The sequence below is a fragment of the Battus philenor genome, unplaced genomic scaffold (genome assembly GCF_028537555.1).
Source record: "Battus philenor isolate CCGP_79_NKW_IND1 unplaced genomic scaffold, ilBatPhil1.0.hap1 SCAF_29, whole genome shotgun sequence".
NCBI lineage: Eukaryota > Metazoa > Arthropoda > Insecta > Lepidoptera > Papilionidae > Battus > Battus philenor.
In genome coordinates, this window is record NW_027181692.1 from 7,727,576 (window position 1) to 7,750,339 (window position 22,764).

Genomic DNA, 22,764 nt, shown 5'->3' on the forward strand with positions numbered 1-22,764 from the left:
GCCAGGAATTTTAAATGACAATTTCACTTTATTTTTTGATACACAGTAGCATATACTTTACATTTACATATATATACACAATAATACATATATTTTGTTAATTATTCAAGAAACGTGATTTGAGTAAACGTTTTATATGTTGTGTGACTTTTATTTTAGGATTTTGTGTGTTGTATATTTTAAGAATGTCTTTTATTAACACTCTGTTTTTTGTCGCAGCAAGAGACGGTAGAGAAATGGCTGCCGCTACACGCAGCCTGCATCGGCGGCCACGCGGCGCTCGTCACACTGCTGCTGGAGCACCCCTACCCTGAGCACCTGCTCACCACCTACACGTGAGATCCACTCTTCACGCCTTCATCACCATACACTATATAGTCTTTCTTAAACCTGTTTCTACCTTTATGACTTTCAGCAACAAACAACATATGTTCATATATTTATATATATAAGACAACTTCTTCAAATTTACTATAATGCGTTGTTCTGAAAACAGAAACGTCATTTAAAGTTATAATTTAAATTGTTGATTCCTTTAAAATGTTTATTCTGTACATATACCAACTGCTTTACCGACCGGCGACCGCAATTTACGCCATCATAACACGATTGTTAACAGCGCCATCTATGAAGTGTCAAGGTTAAACAGTCACTACTTTACCGACATTAAATAAGCGCGGTACAATACGAAATAGAAATATTAAAGAAACAAGTTTCATTACATATGTAAGAGTGGTCGTAGTACTGTAGCTTCTTGTTCTTTGGTTGCTTCTTGTTCGTCGGTTGCTTCTTGTTCGTCGGTTGCTTCTTGTTCGTCGGTTGTTTCTTGTTCGTCGGTTGCTTCTTGCTCGTCGGTTGCTTCTTGCTCGTCGGTTGCTTCTTGTTCGTCGGTTGCTTCTTGTTCGTCGGTTGCTTCTTGTTCGTCGGTTGTTTCTTGTTCGTCGGTTGCTTCTTGCTCGTCGGTTGCTTCTTGCTCGTCGGTTGCTTCTTGCTCGTCGGTTGCTTCTTGCTCGTCGGTTGCTTCTTGTTCGTCGGTTGCTTCTTGTTCGTCGGTTGCTTCTTGTTTGTCGGTTGCTTCTTGATTTGTTGACCGCACCTCCGCTAGCCCTTGTAATGAGCGCGGAGACTCTCAACAGCGCGATACAGATTTTCGTTGCGTTTACTGTGGCGCCATCTGTCATTTATCTGTTTCACTGCCGCCGCCGCCGCGATGCGATTGACGGTCATGTGGGTAAGAGCTTGGTGTTTGAGTGGCGCGCGATATGCACGCCACACATATATATTTATGTATTTTTAAATTATTGTACATGGATCTGTGATCATGTGCGAGCCGCGTGTGAAGGCACTAACCTTTGTTGGGTGTTCAGGGACGCGTCGGGGCGGTGGCGCTACAGGTTCGCGTTCGACGTGAACGCGCGCGACGCCAGCGGGCAGAGCGCGCTGTACGTGGCATGCACGCTGGGCAACGCAGCCGTCGTCGACGCGCTGCTCGCCTTCTCGCTGCCCAAGGAACGTGTGCCTCGCGACCAGGTGCGACTATATACTCCTCAACCTTCGCACTTCATATAAAATATATATCTATACACCACAAGCACACACTAATGATTTATTTATTTTACAACATGAGCTAGTCTAGTTTCATTAATCCGAGACTTATTTTTTAAGTGTTATACAAGAATTTCTATTGTCAAACTTATTGAGAGTTCACTTGGGAACTGCAGCGATTCTCCTGCAGCCTAACCCAGAACTACCCTAGTGTTGTTCAGTACTTTTTCTTGGAGTCGATGTTAACACCATTTTCCAGACAGCTTACTCGTCAAAGAGACATCTGATAAATAGATATTATCTCTTGTATAGCTTGCGTATAAATCTGCAACCGTCTGCTGTGACACAGTAAAGGTTGTGGGGGGTTACTGAATGCGGGCAGTGCAACATCAGTCACCATAGCTGTCTTATTTTTAATGGAAACAGGCGTTATCTTGCGGAAGTCCAGCCTAAGTAAGGAAAGGACTAATATTTAGCCACTTCCGCACATGCAGTGGTAGTCTTGCAACAAAGTACACCGCCCGCCAGCCCACTGATAAATGCGTATGCGGCAAACAATGCGAATTACACAACTGCCACCGTCCAATCACTCAACACGTGTTTCACCCCTCCACGAGGCGTCTTCAGGAGTTATGTTACACCGATTAGTGCCAAACACAGAGTAACTAACCCTTGGCATGTAGTGGTACATGTGCGGAAGTGGCTAAATATTGATCCTTTTCTTACCATAGCTGTCTTTGGGAGAGGTATATGCGTTGCAATAGGCGTCTATCGGATGATATGTTGATGATGACGATGTGTAAATCTTGTATATTTGGTTTCTGGAAAGAATTCTAAGTCAAGAAAGAGGATTGTGGAAAAAAAATCTTGGAAATTTTTTCCATAGTCCACAAAGTTGAAAAGGTTTCTCGCATAAGGATGAGGCTGTGGAGGAGAGCGTTGCAGAGGCGAGCGTCAAGCCGACGGCGAGCCCGCACCGCGCCGGCATCTCCCTCGGCATCCACGCCATCGTCAGCAAACTCACCGGCAGCGCTACCACCAAGGTAAACTATAAACTAAAACCAAATTCGATGTCATGTCACATTGGTTGATTTATATATAATGAAAAAAAAAATAGACGTTTAAACCAGACCATCGTATGACCAGTATGCCTCAAGTTCATAAGCGAAGGCGTTTTTATTTAGATTTTAGGTGTATTGCATTGTTTTCTGTGTTTTTAATTGCAGACGATGGTTGACTGCTATTCAAGGTCCAGGAAGACAGTAACACAATTTCTGTGATATGTAATTATTTATTTTTTAAAGCACATACACGGAGTAATTTTAACCCTTAAATGCATAATGATGTAAAACTGCAAAATAACTACTTAAACGTAAAATGAGTACTAAACTAAAAAGTAAATGCACAGTGTTGTATATCTACAACTTAAAGTTTTTTTTTTAAATATAAGTATTAAAAATATTATATACATTTATTTTCTATTTTCCCTGCATTTCAGTGTACTTATCTGCAAGGTAAATATTTTTTTAAGTATAAATATAAGCCATGCATTTAAGGGTTAAAAAATCAGTACTAAGTCTACGAAGCTTGCTAGCGCCATCTAGCGGGTGTTAAGAGAAAGTATGATAGTTGTATGTATCTATCAAAAGTGTTATTGGTGTTAGTTAGAGAGGTGACTAACCTGCAAGACCGTGTTACAGAGCAGCGCCGAGACCGAGTCCCGGCTGCGCGTGGTCCGTGTGGAGGCGGGGCGCGGGGCGGACAGCTGCGTGGCGGCGGCCGTGCGCGGCGGGCACCTGCGCGTGCTCAAGCGACTCCTGGCGGCCGGCGCTCCAGCAGACAGCACGGCGCACCCGCCTGGCGCCGTCAGTACATACACCATCACACCTCGCACCAACACCTCTTTTAGCCATCAACAAATCGCACCCTCGACACTTGCGATGATTTTGGCAAAGATGAGAATATCAATGATGATGCTATTATTAGATCGCCGTGGTATATGATCATTGTGATGATAGTACTACTAGGGATTCAGGAGTAGTGTGAACCACTCATAACTAGGTATGTGATATCCAGAGTAGAACAGCATGAGGGAATGTAAGTATAATAAAAAAAGGACAAAAGGTACCAGAGTCCCTCACAACACGCAAAGGGCGAAAACCGAGAATCGTTTCTTTTTAGAGGAATCCCATAAAACCTTGTCTTACCCTCAGAGGTATGGTATCTAGAACATCCGGAAGGTTTCTCCCAAATCCAAAGAAAAAAGTTTAATTAAGGGTCCTTTCCCCTGATATTCTGTAGACCGTATATTCGGCACTTTAGAGGGAAGAAAACCAATATTTAGCCACTCCCGCACATGCAGTGGTAGTCGTGCAACGAAGTGCACCGCCCGCCAACCCGCTAATAAATGCGCATGTGGCAAACAATGCGAAACACAACTACCACCGTTAAATCTCTCAACACGTGATTCACCCCTCCACGGGGCATCCTCAGCAGTTATGTTCCACGACCTCATTAAATACTTTAGAGAGACATAAACGTCTTCCATTGAACGCGCTAGTAGCCTACAATTCTTCTTTTTAATTTCGTAAGAAATTTTCTGGGTGTGCACAGGATACACTGTCAACTAGTAATAAGACAAGGTTATTTGGATTACCAACTTTTGCAAGACATCAGAACCGCCTTCTCAATACGCCGTAGAGACAGATTTGACCTTCGGATTGCTATGGCATCATGAGACCACTTCGTGATGTTGACCAAAACCCATGTCCTATTTGTACCTTCAATGTAAAATCATATCTACTGAATCTAAACTAATAACAATATGATGTACTAGATTTGAGTGAAGTTAACGAACTAGGCGAAAAGAACAGAAAGGAAGTGTAGTACTCTGTATGGACTACAGATTGTAATATGTTTGTAATCTTGTAAAGAATCAAATAAAGTTTTGTTATAAGTACCCGGTACTCTTCCAGGAGGAGATTGAGCCCCGGGACGCCCGGCGTCGTTCCCGCAGCGCCTCGGCCGCGTGCAGTCGTTCCTCGGCCTCCCCCTCCCCCTCTCCTGCACGCGCCGCCTACGCAGACGACCGTAAGTTACGTAGCGAACTTTAGAACCAGCTCTTGTACAGCCAGAAGTAATTGGCCCGTCAAATTACAATACAAAACATAAATTTATGTAACATATTTCTACGTCACTTTTACAGGTGATTGAAAATGATTGAGTTGATAAATCAATTATACATTCGCCCCTTTAAAGCATTTATTCTACCGATCATCCTTTATATAGTAGCTATTTAGATTTTCACCCAACCGTAATGTCAACGTTTATCTAACTGCTGGTGCACAAATTTAAATTTCGAATTTGAATTCAACCGCGCATCAATTATTTGATTCAAAAAAGTGTTGTGGTCTTTGTGGCTTGTATTTGAGACCAGATTTAACAAGTATAAGCTGACAAAAACAGAGAAGTAATGAGTTCCGGGGAGTATAGGAAGCGAAAAGAGTAGTGTGTAATCTCTCATTGAATTATGTTGTTTTGCTGGTGGCGCTTCAGGCGAGGGTCCATGGACGGCGCTGGCCCTGGCAGCTCTGAACCGCAACGTGCCGGCACTGGAACTCCTGCTGGCAGCTGGCGCCACGGATGTCGGTGGACGTGCGCTGCCGCTCTGCGCGAGACACTCTCTCGCGGAGCCGCTCGCCGCGCTGCTCGCTACCAAGGTGAACACTGAGACAGACATGGATTTTAGATATTCTTTAAGTTTTTTTTTTGAATCCCCCCCCTCTCCATAAGTTCCCTTAAGGCGTGGTACAACGGTTTCGGTAGCACTACACCTCGTTTATTCTCTGTTCTTCCACTAGCCAGTGGTAATAGTGATGTATAAGGTATGTCCCCCGACCCACCGACGGCAGTCCTGAAGCTAGGGCCCCCATGAATGGTCCAGGGCTTGGGTTGGCACGCGTCCAGAGGGCCAAACCTCAACTTGGTCAGCTTGACTGGTTACTTGAATAATAACCTTGCATTGCGATTTAAGTCCGTACCACTTGCAGGCGTACCCTGACCCGGAGCACAAGCTGAACAAGTCGTGGATGAGCGAGTGCGTGCTCAGCTCACGCGATGCGGACCCGGCTCTGTCCTTCAGCGCGCGCTGTCCGGCCACGCCCGTCATGGTCAACTGGCGTGACCTGCGCTGCCATCTGCCCACTTTCAAGTAAGCCAGACCGCCCCCACTTCCACCAGCATTGGCTATGTGGATCATAGGCCTTCACTGGCTATATGCTTTTCATTTCAACATATCATGTCAGCTGGCAGATGCCAACTGAGAGGATACAGACTTCCAAAGATCGCCACAAAGTCTTGCGTTGCCTGCGACCAACAAATTCCGGCGACCTGGACTATGTGGTCGTTCCAACATTAATATACAAGGGAATACACTTACGCGGACAGGTGACCATGTTAAAGTCATTAAAAGGCTCTAGATGCTTATGTCCAGCTGTGGACATCTAACAGCTGAAGTGATGATTATGAAACATTATACACCAATACCCCACTTTGCGTCGTGGTTACGTTCCAAAAAAACACGAGACAAATTGAAACGCCACAAAGTGAATTAAGATTTTCTATAGCTAACCATGTAAAGATCGAAGATATATTCCAGAGTCACGAAAATACTACTTTTTAAAAAGAAAATTGAACAAAGTGAACATTTAAAAACAAAAATTATATAACTCAGCCAATAAATAAATTAGATTAAAAAGAAAATTTCAAAAAATAAATTAAAGACTCGAACCCAAAACAACGCAACCTCGAAAATCTAACGACGCACAGTGAAAATTAGTACTAATTAAGCAGCGACGCAACTTCGAAGAAAACGCAAAATGAAACGACGCAAAGCGAGGTATTGGTGTACATATGCCAATTGCCTGTTCTGATTTAAAATCTTAAAAACTAGGAGAAAATTTCAATCTTAACTTATGTTAAATCAGGTTACATGTAGAAAATAAAGTCAATTTATACAAGTTGCAGAAAATTGTTTTATATTAGACTCATCACCGAATGAAAGCTGCATGTCGCGCTGCATACAAACACTTGTAAGCTATTGAATACTCGCGCAATGTAGTTATTTGTCGTATGTGATGGATGGATTACATCGGAGGTAGGGTAGGTACATTATTTGTGACGCTGCCTTGGGACCTCTCATATCATGGGTGGACAGGATAGTTATTTAAGTAAGAAAAAGATAAATATTTAGCCACTTCCGCACATGCAGTGGTAGTCGTGCAACAAAGTGCCCGCTGACAAATGCGTATGCGGCAAACAATGCGAATTACACAACTGCCACCGTCAAATCACTCAACACGTGTTTCACCCCTCCACGGTACATCTTCAGGAGTTATGTTACACCGATTAGTGCCAAACACAGTCTGTATTTTTCTGTGTTTATTTATCAGCGGGCTGGCGGGCGATGCACTTTGTTGCACGACTACCACTGCATGTGCGGAAATGGCTAAATATTTGTCCTTTTCTTACTTAGGATGGACTTCTGCAAAATAACGCCTGATGCCATTACATATAGGATAGTTATTTACATTATTTTTTGTCTTATTTAATCTTTTTTTACCATACTCATCTTTTGTATTTTATTGTTTTTTTTATCCATCTTATTTTCTTTACAATATCTCTCTCTTTCCATATTTTCCTTCTATACATTGTATCACTTTCTTCACCTTTAATATTCATAATATTGAAGACAAGCAGTACTTCATTTTAAATATTTTTTTCACTTTGTATTTTTTATCACTCTCCTCTTTCGTTCATCACAATCTCATTCTTATACCGTTCATTTATAGTCCATTCACATCTCGCCTCTCTTTCTTTGCCACGTCCTTTTAGTGTATCTCAGTACAGTTTTAATTTTGTTATATCATTTCTATATTTTCTTCATTCTAATTATGAATTTCTTATCTTGTCCTTATTCTTATCCGACCTGCGTTGCGTTTTTACTTATCAACTCCTTTATAATTTTTCGATAATACCTGAAAAATATGTGGCGACATTTTTTTTTCCCTCTAAGAAGAAGGAATATTTATTGATTTAAGATAGGATATCGGGGTATATCAATGTCTCCTTTAATCATGATGGTGATGGTGAGGCAGCAAGTGATGGTGTTACCTGTACAGGATGAGCTGGTTGCGCACAGCTGCACTGCGCGTCAACCCCAAGCTGAGCGCAGCCGGCGGCGGCGCGCTGCTCGCACTGACCCGCATCGAGCTGGCCAACAACGAGCTTCGTGAGCTGCCGAGGGAGCTGTTCTCACTCGTCAGCCTGCGGTTAGCTGCTTATAACTTATTTGACTTAAGTTTCTCTCTGTTGAAGTAGAGGGCGTGCCAAACGCCTCGCTATCTAAGTCACTATTCAGTATATTGTTGACCTCTGCTCACGTCTTCTTTATTTGTTCCGCTTCTACAGTTATTGTCCATCACCAGGATTGCTTAGAACGACCACGTATTCGCTTTATTTGGGCATACCAGGCTTTACTAGCAAACCAAACTTAGTTTCCGGCGTTTGATCTGCTGGTCGATCTGGCTCTCTTAGCACCGTTCCAGTAAATATCGAAACCATTCATACCTACTATAGTGTAGAATATTTTCAAATGTTACCGTGCCCTCATGTGGTAATGCTCAACGGCTATGATTCCCAAAGGATATCCTCGAACTTAGTCACTCCATGAAGCTTCCAGAGTGATCTAAGAACTTTGCGATTTCCCAAATAGGTGAGACTGTAGTATGTAGCAGCCAGAACCTAAACTCCCTAGGAAGTTAGCGAGTTTCTCAAATTAACAGAGGATTAGGTTAGGTTTCCTCTGTGGTCTTGGCAAAAATATGTCAATAAACTTTTGTACTATTTTCTTTAGTGAAAATGCCGTTTGCCCTCATTTACTGCTTCGACTGGTTGGAGCTATAGTGCTACAAGATTTATCATCTTCGGCTTGGACTGATACAATATTCTCTTCACCAATCGACTCCAACCGCAAGACATCAAAGATGGTCACGGTGATCAGTCATACGCTGTCTACATCCAGGGACTTGTTCAGATATTGACTAATTTGTTGGTCCAGAAAGCGACGCGTGCGCTTTCGGCTCTAACGACCGTGGGTTGCTCGCACTCACTGCCACTTTAAACGAGCAATTCTTCGAGCTACATCGCTGACGTTAGTTCTTCGAACTGTAATAGTTACGTTTAGAGTTTAAAGTGTATATAGCGTTCCGATGATATCTGTATTCGTAGGTATTTGAACGCAGCGCAGAACAAGCTGGAGCGGCTGCCTACAGCGGCTGACCCTCTGGAGGAGGAGGTGGAACGGAGACGCGGCCGCCGCCCACCGCGCGCCGCCCGCGTCTACACCGCGCCCGTGCTGCACGAGCTCTACCTGCAGGTAGTACTCTCTACCCTTTTTTGGTTAACAGGGAGAAGTTTCTACCCATGATATACATTACTACACTACACTGTTATTTATAGTATCTAATAGATTAAAATTTGTTAAATTTTCCGCCATTACGAATATAATCTATCTATATACAGTTTGATTGGCTAAAGGTTTTTAACGATAGAACCTGTATATATAAACGTTGCTTACAAATCAGTTACATACTCGTCCTTTTAGAGCTTTTACTTCTATGTACTGACTCATCATGATATCTCTAGAACCATAAGGCTTAACGACTTGAAATTTGGTAGCAATACTTCTTTTGCCGAGTAGAGTTCAGCTAAGAAAGAATTTTACAAAACTCTTTCCGTAAGGTAGTTGAGAAACGTTCATTATGCTCCTGTGTGAAACTATGACAAGAAGTGCAATATAAACAAGTAATAAAAGTGTAAATAACTGATAATAGAAATGTAAATTAAGTGCGATGTAGATAGTATAAAATAAACAGGATTTAAGGATAAATAAATTGTAAAAAGATAATAAAAATAATAAACGTAAAATTAAATTCCGGAGGGAACGCAAAGTAAGCAAGGCGAAGTATAAAATGAAAGTATAGAAATGAATGAAGCATATTGTGAAGAAAGATGATGAAAGATAGGTTTAGAAATAGAAAGAAGGAGTTATTTTTGGGGCAACAAAGACCCCATTGATGACTCAGGAAATTTTGGGGAAAGTTAATTCCTTGTAGTGGGAGTAAATTGGCTCCATTGTTCATGTACCACAGTTTGGAAATCACTTCTCAAATGCCTGTCTCCAATATTGTCAGGATAATCGTCTGGAGGAGCTTCCAGCTGAGCTTTTCTCGCTGCCGTCGCTGTCCAGCTTGGACGTCTCCAATAACAAGCTGCGAGCGCTGCCGCCCGAGCTGTGGCGCGCCCCCAGCCTGCGCGACCTCAACGCAGCGCTCAACCACCTGCGCGACCTGCCCTCGCTGCCCTCCGGACGAGAGGTGCGTCCTCATACTGTCACACACCGACTTGTGCTCAAAAATATCTAACATAGAAAATTCTAGAAATCTGTGCTGGAACAATTTTACGCAAATTCAAATTAAGAACATCTTTATTCAAGGAGGCATTTACCTACACTTGAATCGTCGATTATTTTAATATTATAAATAGTAAGCTACCACCGGAATGCTGATCTGGTGCTAAGAGCCGGCACGAAATTCAACAGTTGCTCTTTCATAATGTAATTTAATAATGTTTGATGTGTACATTATAATACCAACCATGTAAATGTAACAACAAACCAAATTCCATACATTTCAATCAACCAAAAACCCTTGAATGCTATATTAAGATTTATTTAATCATATACATTTAATTTTATATTTAAATATAAGAAAAGGTAGGTCTAAGATATGTTGAGGAACTTTATTATATATTAAGTAAGAAAAGGACCAATATTAAGCCACTTCCACACATGCAGTGGTAGTCGTGCAACGCAAATAATGCGAATTACACAACTGCCAATCACAGAATGTCCCTAATCGGTGTGCGATAGCTCCTGAAGATGCTCCGTGGAGAGGTGAAACACGTGTTGAGTGGTTTAACGGTGGTAGTTGCACGACTGTGTGGAAGTGGCTAAATATTGGTCCTATTCTTACTTAGGATGGACTTTCGCAAGGTAACGCCTGATTCCATTAAATATTTATTATATATGCGTACACATAGACCTATGAATGACTAGTTAATTTCTTGAAGACAAAATGAAGGTTTTATGAGTATATTTTTATTTCTTGTATTTATCATATATCTACTATTTGTATATAAGAATTTATATTATGAATTATAACTAGTATAGAGTGATATCCCAACATGTACCGAGTTCGACATTTTTGTGTGGTTGACGCGAGTTTGTTATGCGCAGGCGCAGACGGGGGGCGGTGCGGCGGGCGGGGCGCTGTCACCCAGCGAGGTATCGCCGCAGCTCAGCGCATCGCCGTCGCTGCACAGCGGCCAGTTCCCCTTCGCTTCCCAATCTGTAAGTACAAATCAATACTTGTATTATTCATTCGCACAATTCAATACGGATGGTCAGTGTGGGAGATGTTCCGAAACATGAAGGCATAAGATCACTAATAGACCAAAAAAGAGTTCTGTGCTCTGGATTCCCAGAAAAATCCAGGTCGTTAACATAGTTCGAAAAATAGCGCGTATGATATGGCAGTTGGCGAGGTATATTGTTCGTGCAACCGACATCTGTTAGAGCCGAAAGTTCTGGAATGGTGACCACAGGCTCGTAGACGCGGAGTGGTCAGACCCATGCTAGGTAGACCGATGACTTGGTTGAGCGTCTATTGGCTGACCAGAGAATAATTTAAAGTATTTGATTCCATAGATCTGTTATATAAAAATCTATCTGTATTCCTTTATATACATCTATGCCTCGCTTTGCGTCGTGGTTACGCCAAAAAGAACACGACGCAAATTGAAACACCGCAAAGTGATTTAAGATTTTCTTTAGCAAACCATGTAAAGATCGAATATAGGTTCCAGGGTTACGAAATTACTACTTTTTAAAAAGAAAATTGAACAATGTAGACATTTAAAAAACAAAAATAATATAACTCTGCCAGTAAATAAACTGGAATAATATTTACCTTTTTTGTAACCAGAAACAACACGTAAAAATTTATATAAATTTATTATTCTCTTTTAAAAAAAAGCACAACACACTATATTACAACACACTATGTAATTGAAACTGAACTATAAAATTAGCAAAACAAAGTGAAAATAAAACTGTATTCAAATTGTGTTGATTTTTAGTTAGAAAGGGAATCCCCGAGTTTTGATGGCACGGCGCAATTAGAAACCAAAGTGTTGCCATCTTTTAGAAAAAAAAAATTAAAGACTCGAACCCAAAACAACGCAACCTCGAAAATCTAAGGACGCACAGTGAAAATTAGTGCTAATTAAGCAGCGACGCAACTTTAAAAAAAAACACAAAACGTAAAGACGCAAAGCGAGGTATTGGTGCACACTTTATAATATTTGTGTGTTTGTGTGTGCATAGAAGTCGTCGTCGCGTAGTCCCTCCATAGAGGGAAGCGAGAGTTCTCCTGACGACGAGGACGCCGTGCTGACGCTGGCCAGCCGCGCGGGGCACGCCGTGTGAGTGCTCTTGTACTCCACACATACACACACACACAGCTACGCCCATACATCCACCTCTCACACAATTCCTTAAATAATTAAGAAACATTTACTTTAATTTCTCCTTTCTTTAAGTAATATGCAAATCATTGTTTAACTTCCTGCCCGTTGCTTTATCCACTTATTATAATTGTTAAACATATACACAATATATAATGTTCTCCAAAAAGGTCATCAGTTTCAATAGGTATATTCATTTCATTATTATTGTTAACAAGAAAAGGACGAATATTTAGTCAATTCCGCACATGCAGTTGTAGTCGTGCAACGAAGTGCACCGCCCGCGAGCCCGCTCATAAATGCGCGTGCGGCAAACAATGCGAATTACACAACTACCACTGTTAAATCACTCAACATGTGTTCCACCCCTCCACGGGGCATCTTCAGGAGTTATGTTACACCGATTAGTGCCAAACACAGAGTCTGTGATTTTCTGTTTATTTATCAGCGGGCTGGCGGGCGGTGCGCTTTGTTGCACGACTACCACTGCAAATGCGGAAGTGACCAAATATTCATCTTTTTCTTACTTATGATGGACTTCCGCAAAATAACGCTTGATTCCCTTAAATATTATTATTGTTCTTTTTTATTTATTTATTACTTTTTATTGTTTTTCTTGTTACGATTTTGCTAAGCTCTAAAAATATCTGTCGACACTCCTCTTTGCTTACCGATGAGGCGACGTTCTTTTCCTCTATTCTCTCTTCTAACCGAGGCTGGTATTCTGTTCTTACGTCGCCAAATGTGGAACAGGCAATGACCAGGTGTACCACGGTCTGGTCCTCACCCGGTTCACAGATGTATGACAGACTCACCTTGAGTTTGAATCTATGTTACCCGGAGAAACCCTCGTGTCCCGTGAACATTTGGACAGCGTACTGAATTGGACATGTATATAAATTGACCTTGGTCGGTAGGTGCTCGGAGGCGCGGCGTGCCCACGCGTGGCGGGGAACTTTGGCCCCGTCGCCCCCACCGGCGCGGGCAGCGAGCGGGGCAGCTGGCGCCGGGGCAGCGGGGCACACGGGCGTGTCTCCACTCAGCTCGCTGAACCTCTCGCACAACCAGTTCACGAGCGTGCCGCCGCCGCTGGCCTGCCTCGCCCCGTCACTGACGCGTCTTAATATGGCCTACAACTCGCTCAGGTAACCTCAGCCGCCCATCGATAGTACTTGTGGTGGTGAAATGAGATAAACGGATGCTATTGAGAAAATCCTAATTTATTGTTCACACAACCACTATACAAAGGTAGGCGCGTCGAAACAAGAGTTTATTGCGGCACGCTTGCGTGTGCGCTGATGTGCGGTCGGACCCAGAGTGTGAGACGCGCGCGCCGAGCGACCGGGGATCCGGGCTGCTGACTTACGTCAATGCGCTAGGGCGCACATGTTGCCGCCGCGGACAGGACAGTCCGACGTAGTGGGACTGTCCTCCATATCCGCCGTTAGGGAGAGAAATTCTCCCGATAGTTCGATAATTGTAACTGTTCAAGATGGGAGTGCCTCATAGGTCCATGTTAGGACCAGTCAAGTATGGTTTACAGGAACAACGTTCTACCCAAGGCATAGAGCTGGCCCAGATCATCGTATTTTAAACAGAGATCGACTCTGAGAGACTCTTTTAATTACTCCACGGGGAATCCCCCTATGTGACTTAAAAAAGACTTCCAGAATGCCCACAGGTGATCTTAGATATTTCTAAGTGGCACAACTTTAGGAGGTGATCGTACGTCAGAGAAAATTTTGGCCTAGGCCTTTGGGCACACAAAGACCTTTGTCTTTAAGGAAAGTGCTTAAAAATACTCAATTGATAATCTGTTATGAATAATTGGCATTGGTGGTGCAGGTCCATGTCGTACGTGACGTCATACCCGACCAGCCTGCGCCAGTTGGACCTCAGCCACAACGAGATCACCTGCTGGCCCAGCCTGCCGCAGGTAACCTTTGTTTGCCTTACTCTTAGTGTCGATAGCTCTGCCATCTATTGGTAGAAATATGGCAAGTAACTTGAATTACAATTTAAGTCAATTATTTCAGACACGGATATCTTTTAACACTTTAGAATTAACTTCTCCTTTAGTTTTTTTTTGTTTTTATGACTGTCCTCCTATTATGGGTGGGTAGAACATTTTTTTTAAATTATTTACATAATAAATTTTATTTTCTCGCTCTTTTATTTGTTTTAATATCTTCCACTAGTATGCGTGTTTGAACTCCTTCGAAACGCTCGACCGATTTTCGTGAATCTCAGCGCGCACATCGGCCAGGGTGGAGAATCGGACATCTATTTTTCATTCCCCTAAATGTTAAGGGTGGTCCACCCCTAAAGATTTTTTTTTATTTTTTGGCAAAATTTTTGTTTTAATTTTTTTTATAATACAGCATACAAAAATATATACAACCCTAAATTTTCATCCCTCTACAATCAACACTTATTTTTTATTTGTTTTTCAATGTTTCCTAGAGATAACATATATTACATGGCAAAACAACGTTTGCGGGATCAGCTAGTATATATATACATACACATATATTTATATATATATATATATATATATATATATATATATATATATATATAAATATACATGTATATACATAAATACTTTACGGAACACCTATCGTCTTACGTATGTATTGGACGTATGTTAAATTCCCTTGACTTCTGTGTCATTAAACGACCATAATCAGACAGGATTCACGAGGTGTTTAACGAAAGGCAAAAGCTTCCTTCATGCCCGCTTTATTGCAACAGAAACCAATGACAAACATTATGACAGCTGTCAAAATGTTGACATTTGTCATAATCATTTAATGGCTTTAGATTCAATTAATCAAAGTCGTATAGTTTTGAAGTACGCACTACAGCGCCACCCTGGCGTCAATACCATAACTGAGTGGTTGAGAATAGATGATAATGCAAATAATTGACAGGTTGACAGTTTCGGGCTATCAGACGGCGATCCCCTGGCCTGCTTCTGTCCGGGCGAGGCGGGAGGAGGGAGGGCACGGCCTCGATCAGGGGGATCCGTGCGCTCGCAGCTGCTCAGTGCCGCCTGCCCCGCCCGGAGGCACCTGCGCTTGGAGGGCCTGAGGACTTTGGTACCTTTTCTCTTCTATTATTGCCTCTGTTAAGAATTTCTCTACTTTATGCTCGAAAAAAATAAAGATGTTAGACTATTGTATTTTAGAGAAAATAGTATATTTTTGGTATTCATGGTGCTACAGCTAGCGCCATCTATTGACATATTTCTTATTTACAGTCACGATGTAGTAAAAGACATTTTATTAAAGGATTACTTCTACTAAAAATGTTTTTATTTCCAATAATCATCATCAGCGTGTAGCCCCTATTACACTTTTTATTGCGTGCAGTGTTCACTTCGGTGCATCTTCTTTCGCTCTTTATATATGTTTTCTTTATTAATATTTTGTTGATGAGATCTTTACTAAGGAACACTTTTTAAGATGAAACAATAACTCTTCTCTCTTCTTTCAGATCTTAGCCAACAACTTACTGACCCGCATCCAGCTGACCACGGACGACGATGGGCTCGCCGCCGCCGTGCACGATCACTCCCGTGACGACGACGAGTGGGTGCGTTGTTACCTGCATGTACTTAGTTCCAGGTGGATTGGGGTTGAGCGTGAATGATTTGTGACCTTCGCTCCGCAGGGCTCCGGGTCGTGCGTGAAGGAGCGGCTGCTGTTCCCGCTGCTGTCGATGCTGGACGTGTCCTGCAACCTGCTGCGCGCCGTGCCGCCGGCCATCCACGAGCTGGCCAATCTCTCTGTGCTGAACATTAGCGGCAATAAGGGTTAGGCATACCGGCCTGCATATTCTTACACTGTACTACATTGCCTATCATTACACCGCCATACAATGCTACACATTGCTTGATCACGGCGATCACAAGCTGGTAGAAGCTGCCTGAGTAAGTCTACCATTACGTGAACCGGCTTCATAGTCAATGCAACGCCAATAATTATGTCGATCTTTGAGGAAAGTCTATACCTTGCAGTAGGATCCTTATCGGCTGCTGTGCTAACTCATGGAGGTGGACATTTGTGCAGAGATCACGGAGCTGCCGCCGCAGATGGGACTGCTGACGCGGCTGTGGAACTTGAACACGGCGGGCTGCTCTTTGGCTGAGCCGCTGCGGTCCATGGTGCGCGGCGCGCGCTGCCGCAGTCTCGACGTGGTGGGCTACCTGCGCTCCGTGCTGCAGGAGGCGAAGCCCTACGCGCGCATCAAGCTCATGCTCGTCGGTGTACAGGTAATAAACTTATTTATTTCAAGAAGGCAAAGGCAGTCCATCCCCACTGTTTCGTGGGAGTGGCGATTATGCTGGTACAATAAACACACGAATATTAGTTTGGAATCAAAATAATTGAAAATATTTAATAACAGGGGATCGGGAAGACGAGCCTGCTGGAATGTCTGCGGCAAGAGTCCGCCATACAGCACCGCAGGAAGGCCACCGATGTAGGTATCTGTTCGAAATCATTACATTTTTATTCTGTAAGTAGTAACTAGGAATAGTTCTCTAAAAAATTATAGATGGCGCTACTAGTCGTTCAAATAGCGCTTTCGTGAATTCCTCGCTCAAATTTATAGGTTCTCTAAAGTTTCAATATATAAATTGGTTCAAGTTTGTATGTTCTTTTCACGTACGAAGCGACAGTATCAAAGAAATCTTTGTCACTCTTTTCAAAAGCATTATACAAACTCGATCGTTTATAAATCTCTTTCAAATCTAAAATCTCAATGTACAAAATGCTCGACAGCAGAGCGTAAATGACTGTAAAAATATTACTCTTTTAACTTGAAACTCCAGCTGTTGAAAACAGATGAGTGGGAAAGCAGACCGGAAATTAAAAGTATAGTGTTATATTGCTGGTTTTCACGGAGCACAGGCTTCACGAATACGAACGAGTAATGTATTCGATAAAAAAACATAAGTCTTTACCTCGACGCTGTTTTTGAAAACAAAAGTATTAGCAATACCATTAATTACAATTCATGACCAAATAAAACATTTTATGTTACATGTTGTTAAAGAGATAAATGATTTTTGTGTGTGTACCAGCACTGGGCGCGACGAATGGGCAACAAGTCATCGCGGCGCGGGAATGTGTCGACGGTGGGCGTGGACATTGGCACCTGGCAGTACGAGAAGCAGCGCTCTGCACGCGGACCCATCACCTTCCGCACCTGGGACTTCGGTGGCCAGCAGGAGTGAGTGCACCAACCCTCACGAACTCCTTAATATCTCCTATCTTACTCGTGCTGAAATCGTGAGGAATAAGTGCAGAGTGGAGTAAGAATGCATTCCTCACGCATCAAAGAAACGTTTCTAAAGCACCTTCGACGTTAACATTCCTTACTGACATCGAGCACATCCTGCAAACGATATGTCAAGCATTATTCATCACATCAATGCCAGGAGTTCCACTCCTTGACATAAACCTCCTCCTTAGGTTTCCAACAGGACAGGTAAGAAGTGGCTTGCATCCAATATCAAAATTGATTTTGAAACCCATTGACCCTGATTGGTGTATTCCCGAACGCAGACACTATCTACCGTGTACTGCACACAGTGGAACTGGACACGTGTCTGGCCCACGTGTTCACATGTAAAGGTTTAAGTTGGAATAGAGTCCCACGTGCATCTGTGACCCAGCAGTGGACCTGGCCGTGGTGCACACAATTACTTGCTGTACCGTGTATGGAGGTTTAAGAGTGGCTTGTGAAATGGGGATTGATAAGATCATTTCTTGCGGATACATTGCTTCCCTTTTGAAAGAAAAAGAGAGCCACACATGCTTGCGGTTTTGTGTACAAGCTAATAAGTAATGTGATTAAGCATAACAAAGCCGCGTTATAAGAAATGTGGCGAGGCATGGAAGATGATGCGGGAATGTAATGTAAATGAATGGTGTGAGAATGATAGAAAATACGAAGGATGAAAGAGGAAAGAAAAAGAGAAATTGTGAAGGTAGAGAGGGAGCGGAGTGGAAATAGGAAAGGATACTGATTGGTGACACAGACATTTGTAAAGAAGCGTCTGCCTACAGCCTTTTGATCACTCTGCTTGTGCGCCTTACCAAATTTTCAGAAAATAAACCTCCTTTACTAAGTTAGTACAGAATATGGGACCTTCGAACTTGGGTTCCCCACATTGAAGCAGATGTGGGGCGCAGATCTTTTGAAACAGTGTAAGGGTACGGTGTATTTCTGTTGTGGTGGTGACATGGTGCTGGTGGTTGCAGGTACTACGCAACGCACCAGTACTTCCTGTCTCGCCGCTCGCTCTACCTGGTGGTGTGGCGCGCGACCGACGGCCGCCGAGGACTGGCCGGCGCGCTTGCCTGGCTGCGGTAAGCTCCTCCAAGCATAAATTAGTATAAAACACTTCTTTGATAAGAAAAGGACCAATATTTAGCCACTTCCGCACATGCAGTGGTAGTCGTGCAACAAAGTGCACCGTCCGCCAGTCCGCTGATAAATAAACACAGAAAAACACAGACTTTATGTTTGGCACTAATCGGTGTTACATAACTCCTGAAGATGCCCCGTGGAGGGGTGAAATACGTGTTGAGTGATTTGACGGGGTAGTTGTGTAATTCGCATTGTTTGGCGCATACGCATTTATCAGCGGGCTGGCGGGCGGTGCACTTTGTTGCACGACTACCACTGCATGTGCGGTGTGAACAAACATTCATCCTTATCTTACTTATGATGGACTTCCGCAAAATAACGCTTGATTCCATTAAATATTATTAGTATATAAATATAGCGACAAACACAGAGTCTACGTATTTGATACTTTACATTTTCGAAGCTAGTTCCAACCAAATCCTAAAAATTATTACTGGCCGATATATCGTATCACTTTCATGCCATTGTGTACGGAGTAAGTTAATTCTGTAAATTGTAATAAATACCAACCCATTTATAACATTTTACTTATACACGGACCCACTAAGGTCCGAAATGAGATATATTATTAACAATATAAAATCATCTCGAAGTGCATTTACCCGCAGCTCGATACAAGCTCGCGCGCCCGGCTCTCCCGTCATAATGGTCGCCACGCACTACGACCAGGTCGTCAACGTAAGTACTAACTATAAACTGAGAAATAGAGAAAGACTGACAGAGAGTGAGTGTGAAAGAGACTGAAAGAGGAAGACGAAACAGTGACATATACAAGGTGACTGGCTGTAAAGTTCAGATTATATATTGTCTTGTCATCATACGATCACGTTTGTATAGAAAAAAATAATAATTCGATTTAAAAAATTTTAGATTTATTACTTTATCAATATTAATTGTAAATAGGCGTAAATGCTTTTTATTGACGAATGGGCTGTACATAAAGCTTTTATACCTATAAGCAATCATCCTGTAGAAAGAAAGTAGCAATACAGAGAAGGAGAGAGAGTGAGGATGACGGTGATAGAATAAGACAAAGATGGGAGACCATAATCAAGGCAAGGCCTACCCCAAATGTCATTCAGCGACTTCCCGCGAACTTAACGAAATCATCGATCCACCACTAGTAGGTAAAAGGTAGAAGAGAAAGACATAGACAGAGCAGAGAGAGATAGACAGGTAAGAGGTAGAGACACACGGTTCAGATAGTTTAAACTTTGGTGTCCCACAGAGCAGCTTGCCCGAAAACGAAAGCCCTTCAGCGCTGCAGCGGCTCATTCGCTCATCCGTGATGGCAGCGCCTGACGCCGACAAGCTGGGCCTGCCCAGGGTGCTGGACTCCATCGAGGTAAGCTCTGCGCCATAGCCAAACAAAATGTTATTTTAAATTACACGAAACTGAACATTGCGTTTGAATTTCTGACTCAAAATCCGTAACTGTTTAATTAAAAAAAAAAAAACATCCGCAGTATGTTCACTTTCGCAACCAGATATCACAATAGCCATGCACAGTCAATGCGTGAAATTTTGCTTTCCCAAGTAAAACAAGAGATAAAATGATTTAAGTAAGAAAAGGACCAATATTTAGCCACTTCCGCACATGCAGTGGTAGTCGTGCAACATAGTGCACCCGCCCGCCAGCCCGTTAACAAATGCATATGCGGCAGACAATGCGATCTACACAACTGCCACCGTCAAATTACTCAACACGTGTTTCACTCCTCCACGAGGCATCTTCAGGAGTTATGTTACACAGATTAATGCCAAACACAGAGTCACTAGGTAGGTCCTAGGTCCTTTTCTTGCTTAGGATGGACTTCCGCAAGGTAACGCCTATTTCCATTAAATTTAAAATTATTTCTCTACGTAAGACTTACTCGATGTAACTGATGATAATAATGAGATAATCATGACATGCTAAGAGGTCGTCAAAGAATATATGTCTTAACAACGTTCTGTGCCCGCGATGATGTAGTTCTGCGCCTGCGCAGGTGTCCTGCAGCACGCGCCACAACGTGCGTCTACTGGCTGACATCATCTATTCCGTGGCGTTCAGCGTCAAGCCTCCAGGTGAGACACACAAAGAAAGAAAGAAAGAAACAGGAGTGTTTTTATTCTTTATAAATATATAATCTATGACCTAGGAATGAGAACGAGGGAAGAATGGCGATGTGTGAAAAAAGATATGAAAGAGAATGTAAGATAGGAGAAACATGAATAAAATTACCCAAACACGTTAGGGGGGAAAAAAAAATTTAATTAGGTGCTATGCAATTAGAGTAATTATTGATTTTTGGATTAATAAATATGGTGGCATTCAAATAAATGACTATGAAAGAGTAACACTTGTTTGATTTACACCTGGTCGTCCAAAATAAACACTGTCACTCACACTGGCGCGGAAAAATTGCGGAATACCCTTATACATGGAACTGAATAACATGTTTATTATTACGTACATTTGAAATTACATACAGCTGAGGTACTTTATATAAATATATATATATATATATATATATATATATGTAAATAAAAAGTAAAATGTACTCCGTGGCAGGCAGTAAGGAGCCGTTACTGGAACAGCGTGTGCCTGCCACGTACCTGGCGCTCGAGGAGTGCGTGGCAGCGCTGGCAGCTGAGTTACGAGAACCTGTGCTCCGCCACGAGGAGTACAAGCGTCTGGTGAGACTGGTCCCAGGTCTGCCCCCCACTCCCGTCATTGTCCACTAACGCCTGTCGATTTTAGGTTACCCAGTACATGCAGCAGAAGAACCTGCGTATGTTTCGCGATGCAGCCGAGTTGCACCAGGCCACCATGTTCCTGCACGAAAACGGTAAGTGAAGGCATTTGCTAGATTTAATTTAGGTTTAATTTTTATGTTCTCCTATTAACTGAAAGGGTAATACCACTGAAATTAATGTGCCAATGTTATCGAACTATACCTCTGATACCTCGTTCCAAGATGTTGAGAGAATGTAGTGTCTGAAGATGCTAGGAGGTAACTGATAATGCTGGGAAGTATTTTGATGATGCTATGGGGTCTTCTGAGGGTAGTGTGGGGTATTTTTTTAAATTTCTGTGACTTGTTTTAAGGTTTCTCGTACTCCCTATCATATTGAGAACAAGGCCTTAAGGGATATTCAGAGGATGCCTTGAGGATACTGTTAACCCTTTCCACTCCAATGTCGAGTGTCACTCGACACTGATTTTATTCCACGAGCTCCACTGTCGAGTGATACTCGACATGGTGTAATACTTCTTTTTGCGGAAAATTTTAAAACTGGAAAGAAGTTTGTCACTAAAATGTTTGAATCACGAATGAATGAAACATATTCTAGAATTGCAAGATAATATAATTCAATTAAAATTTATCGATGCTACATAACAGCCTTTGAGTGGAAAGCGTTAAGATACTCTATAGGGGTATTGAGGACATGTTATATGCATAATATGGGAGTGTACTCCGGATGGTAGTGGTAATTACAAGGATGCCGTGCTGGGTGCAGGCGTGCTGCTGCACTACGACGACGCGACGCTGAAGGAGCTGTACTTCGTGCGGCCGCAGTGGCTGTGCGACGTGCTGGCGCACGTGGTCACCGTGCGCGAGGTCAACCCCTTCGCTAACAACGGTAAAGACACCACACAACTATTTCTTACGTTATTTGTACTTGCATATTTTATTGTCACGACCTACGTCCTATACCATCAATCTGTAGCGACCATACCAGTGGTATTAAACTCGTGGCTCCAATTGAACATTTTTATCATGTCCATATAACATGTCCTTATAAGTAAAAAATAAGAAATAAGTCTCAAGGTCTGGTTTCAACGCCGCGCTCATTTAGTAGGCTTTAATCTAGCTCACTCTTGACTCACAGCAGACCCTTAGATGCCGGCAATTTCAAGAAGACCGTTGTACCGAGATGGAAGACCTAATGTTATCCCGTATACAAGAGTAAGCAGGAGTCAACTCCTCTTTCAGGCATGCCTTGCAAAAAGGACTGTCTGTTATACCTTGGGGTGGATGATTGAAGTCTGGATGGAAATGTCATATGTACCTTACACTCTGGTAGACGAGAAGTAAGGATGCTGAGTGTGCTGGAAAGAGTTCATGTGCCAGATGTAAGAGGAAGTTA

The 22,764-nt window shown here is 42.6% G+C and overlaps 1 protein-coding gene across 1 annotated transcript in view; it reads left to right on the top strand.

Moving 5' to 3' along the window:
- The window catches only part of Lrrk (Leucine-rich repeat kinase), an 82,468-nt gene that overhangs the window by 29,450 nt on the left and 30,254 nt on the right, over positions 1 to 22,764 (top strand). Inside the window, exons 6-32 of the mRNA XM_068769670.1 lie at positions 220 to 335; positions 1,368 to 1,530; positions 2,493 to 2,588; positions 3,258 to 3,410; positions 4,524 to 4,635; positions 5,101 to 5,264; positions 5,595 to 5,755; positions 7,725 to 7,874; positions 8,833 to 8,980; positions 9,798 to 9,980; positions 10,901 to 11,014; positions 12,050 to 12,147; positions 13,107 to 13,334; positions 14,035 to 14,125; positions 15,123 to 15,290; positions 15,688 to 15,786; positions 15,865 to 16,006; positions 16,263 to 16,465; positions 16,600 to 16,674; positions 17,279 to 17,427; positions 18,462 to 18,569; positions 19,239 to 19,308; positions 19,859 to 19,975; positions 20,619 to 20,697; positions 21,185 to 21,309; positions 21,374 to 21,461; positions 22,135 to 22,257. Coding sequence (XP_068625771.1) covers positions 220 to 335; positions 1,368 to 1,530; positions 2,493 to 2,588; positions 3,258 to 3,410; positions 4,524 to 4,635; positions 5,101 to 5,264; positions 5,595 to 5,755; positions 7,725 to 7,874; positions 8,833 to 8,980; positions 9,798 to 9,980; positions 10,901 to 11,014; positions 12,050 to 12,147; positions 13,107 to 13,334; positions 14,035 to 14,125; positions 15,123 to 15,290; positions 15,688 to 15,786; positions 15,865 to 16,006; positions 16,263 to 16,465; positions 16,600 to 16,674; positions 17,279 to 17,427; positions 18,462 to 18,569; positions 19,239 to 19,308; positions 19,859 to 19,975; positions 20,619 to 20,697; positions 21,185 to 21,309; positions 21,374 to 21,461; positions 22,135 to 22,257 — 3,523 coding nt within the window. The remainder of the gene's footprint in view (positions 1 to 219; positions 336 to 1,367; positions 1,531 to 2,492; positions 2,589 to 3,257; positions 3,411 to 4,523; positions 4,636 to 5,100; positions 5,265 to 5,594; positions 5,756 to 7,724; positions 7,875 to 8,832; positions 8,981 to 9,797; positions 9,981 to 10,900; positions 11,015 to 12,049; positions 12,148 to 13,106; positions 13,335 to 14,034; positions 14,126 to 15,122; positions 15,291 to 15,687; positions 15,787 to 15,864; positions 16,007 to 16,262; positions 16,466 to 16,599; positions 16,675 to 17,278; positions 17,428 to 18,461; positions 18,570 to 19,238; positions 19,309 to 19,858; positions 19,976 to 20,618; positions 20,698 to 21,184; positions 21,310 to 21,373; positions 21,462 to 22,134; positions 22,258 to 22,764) is intronic.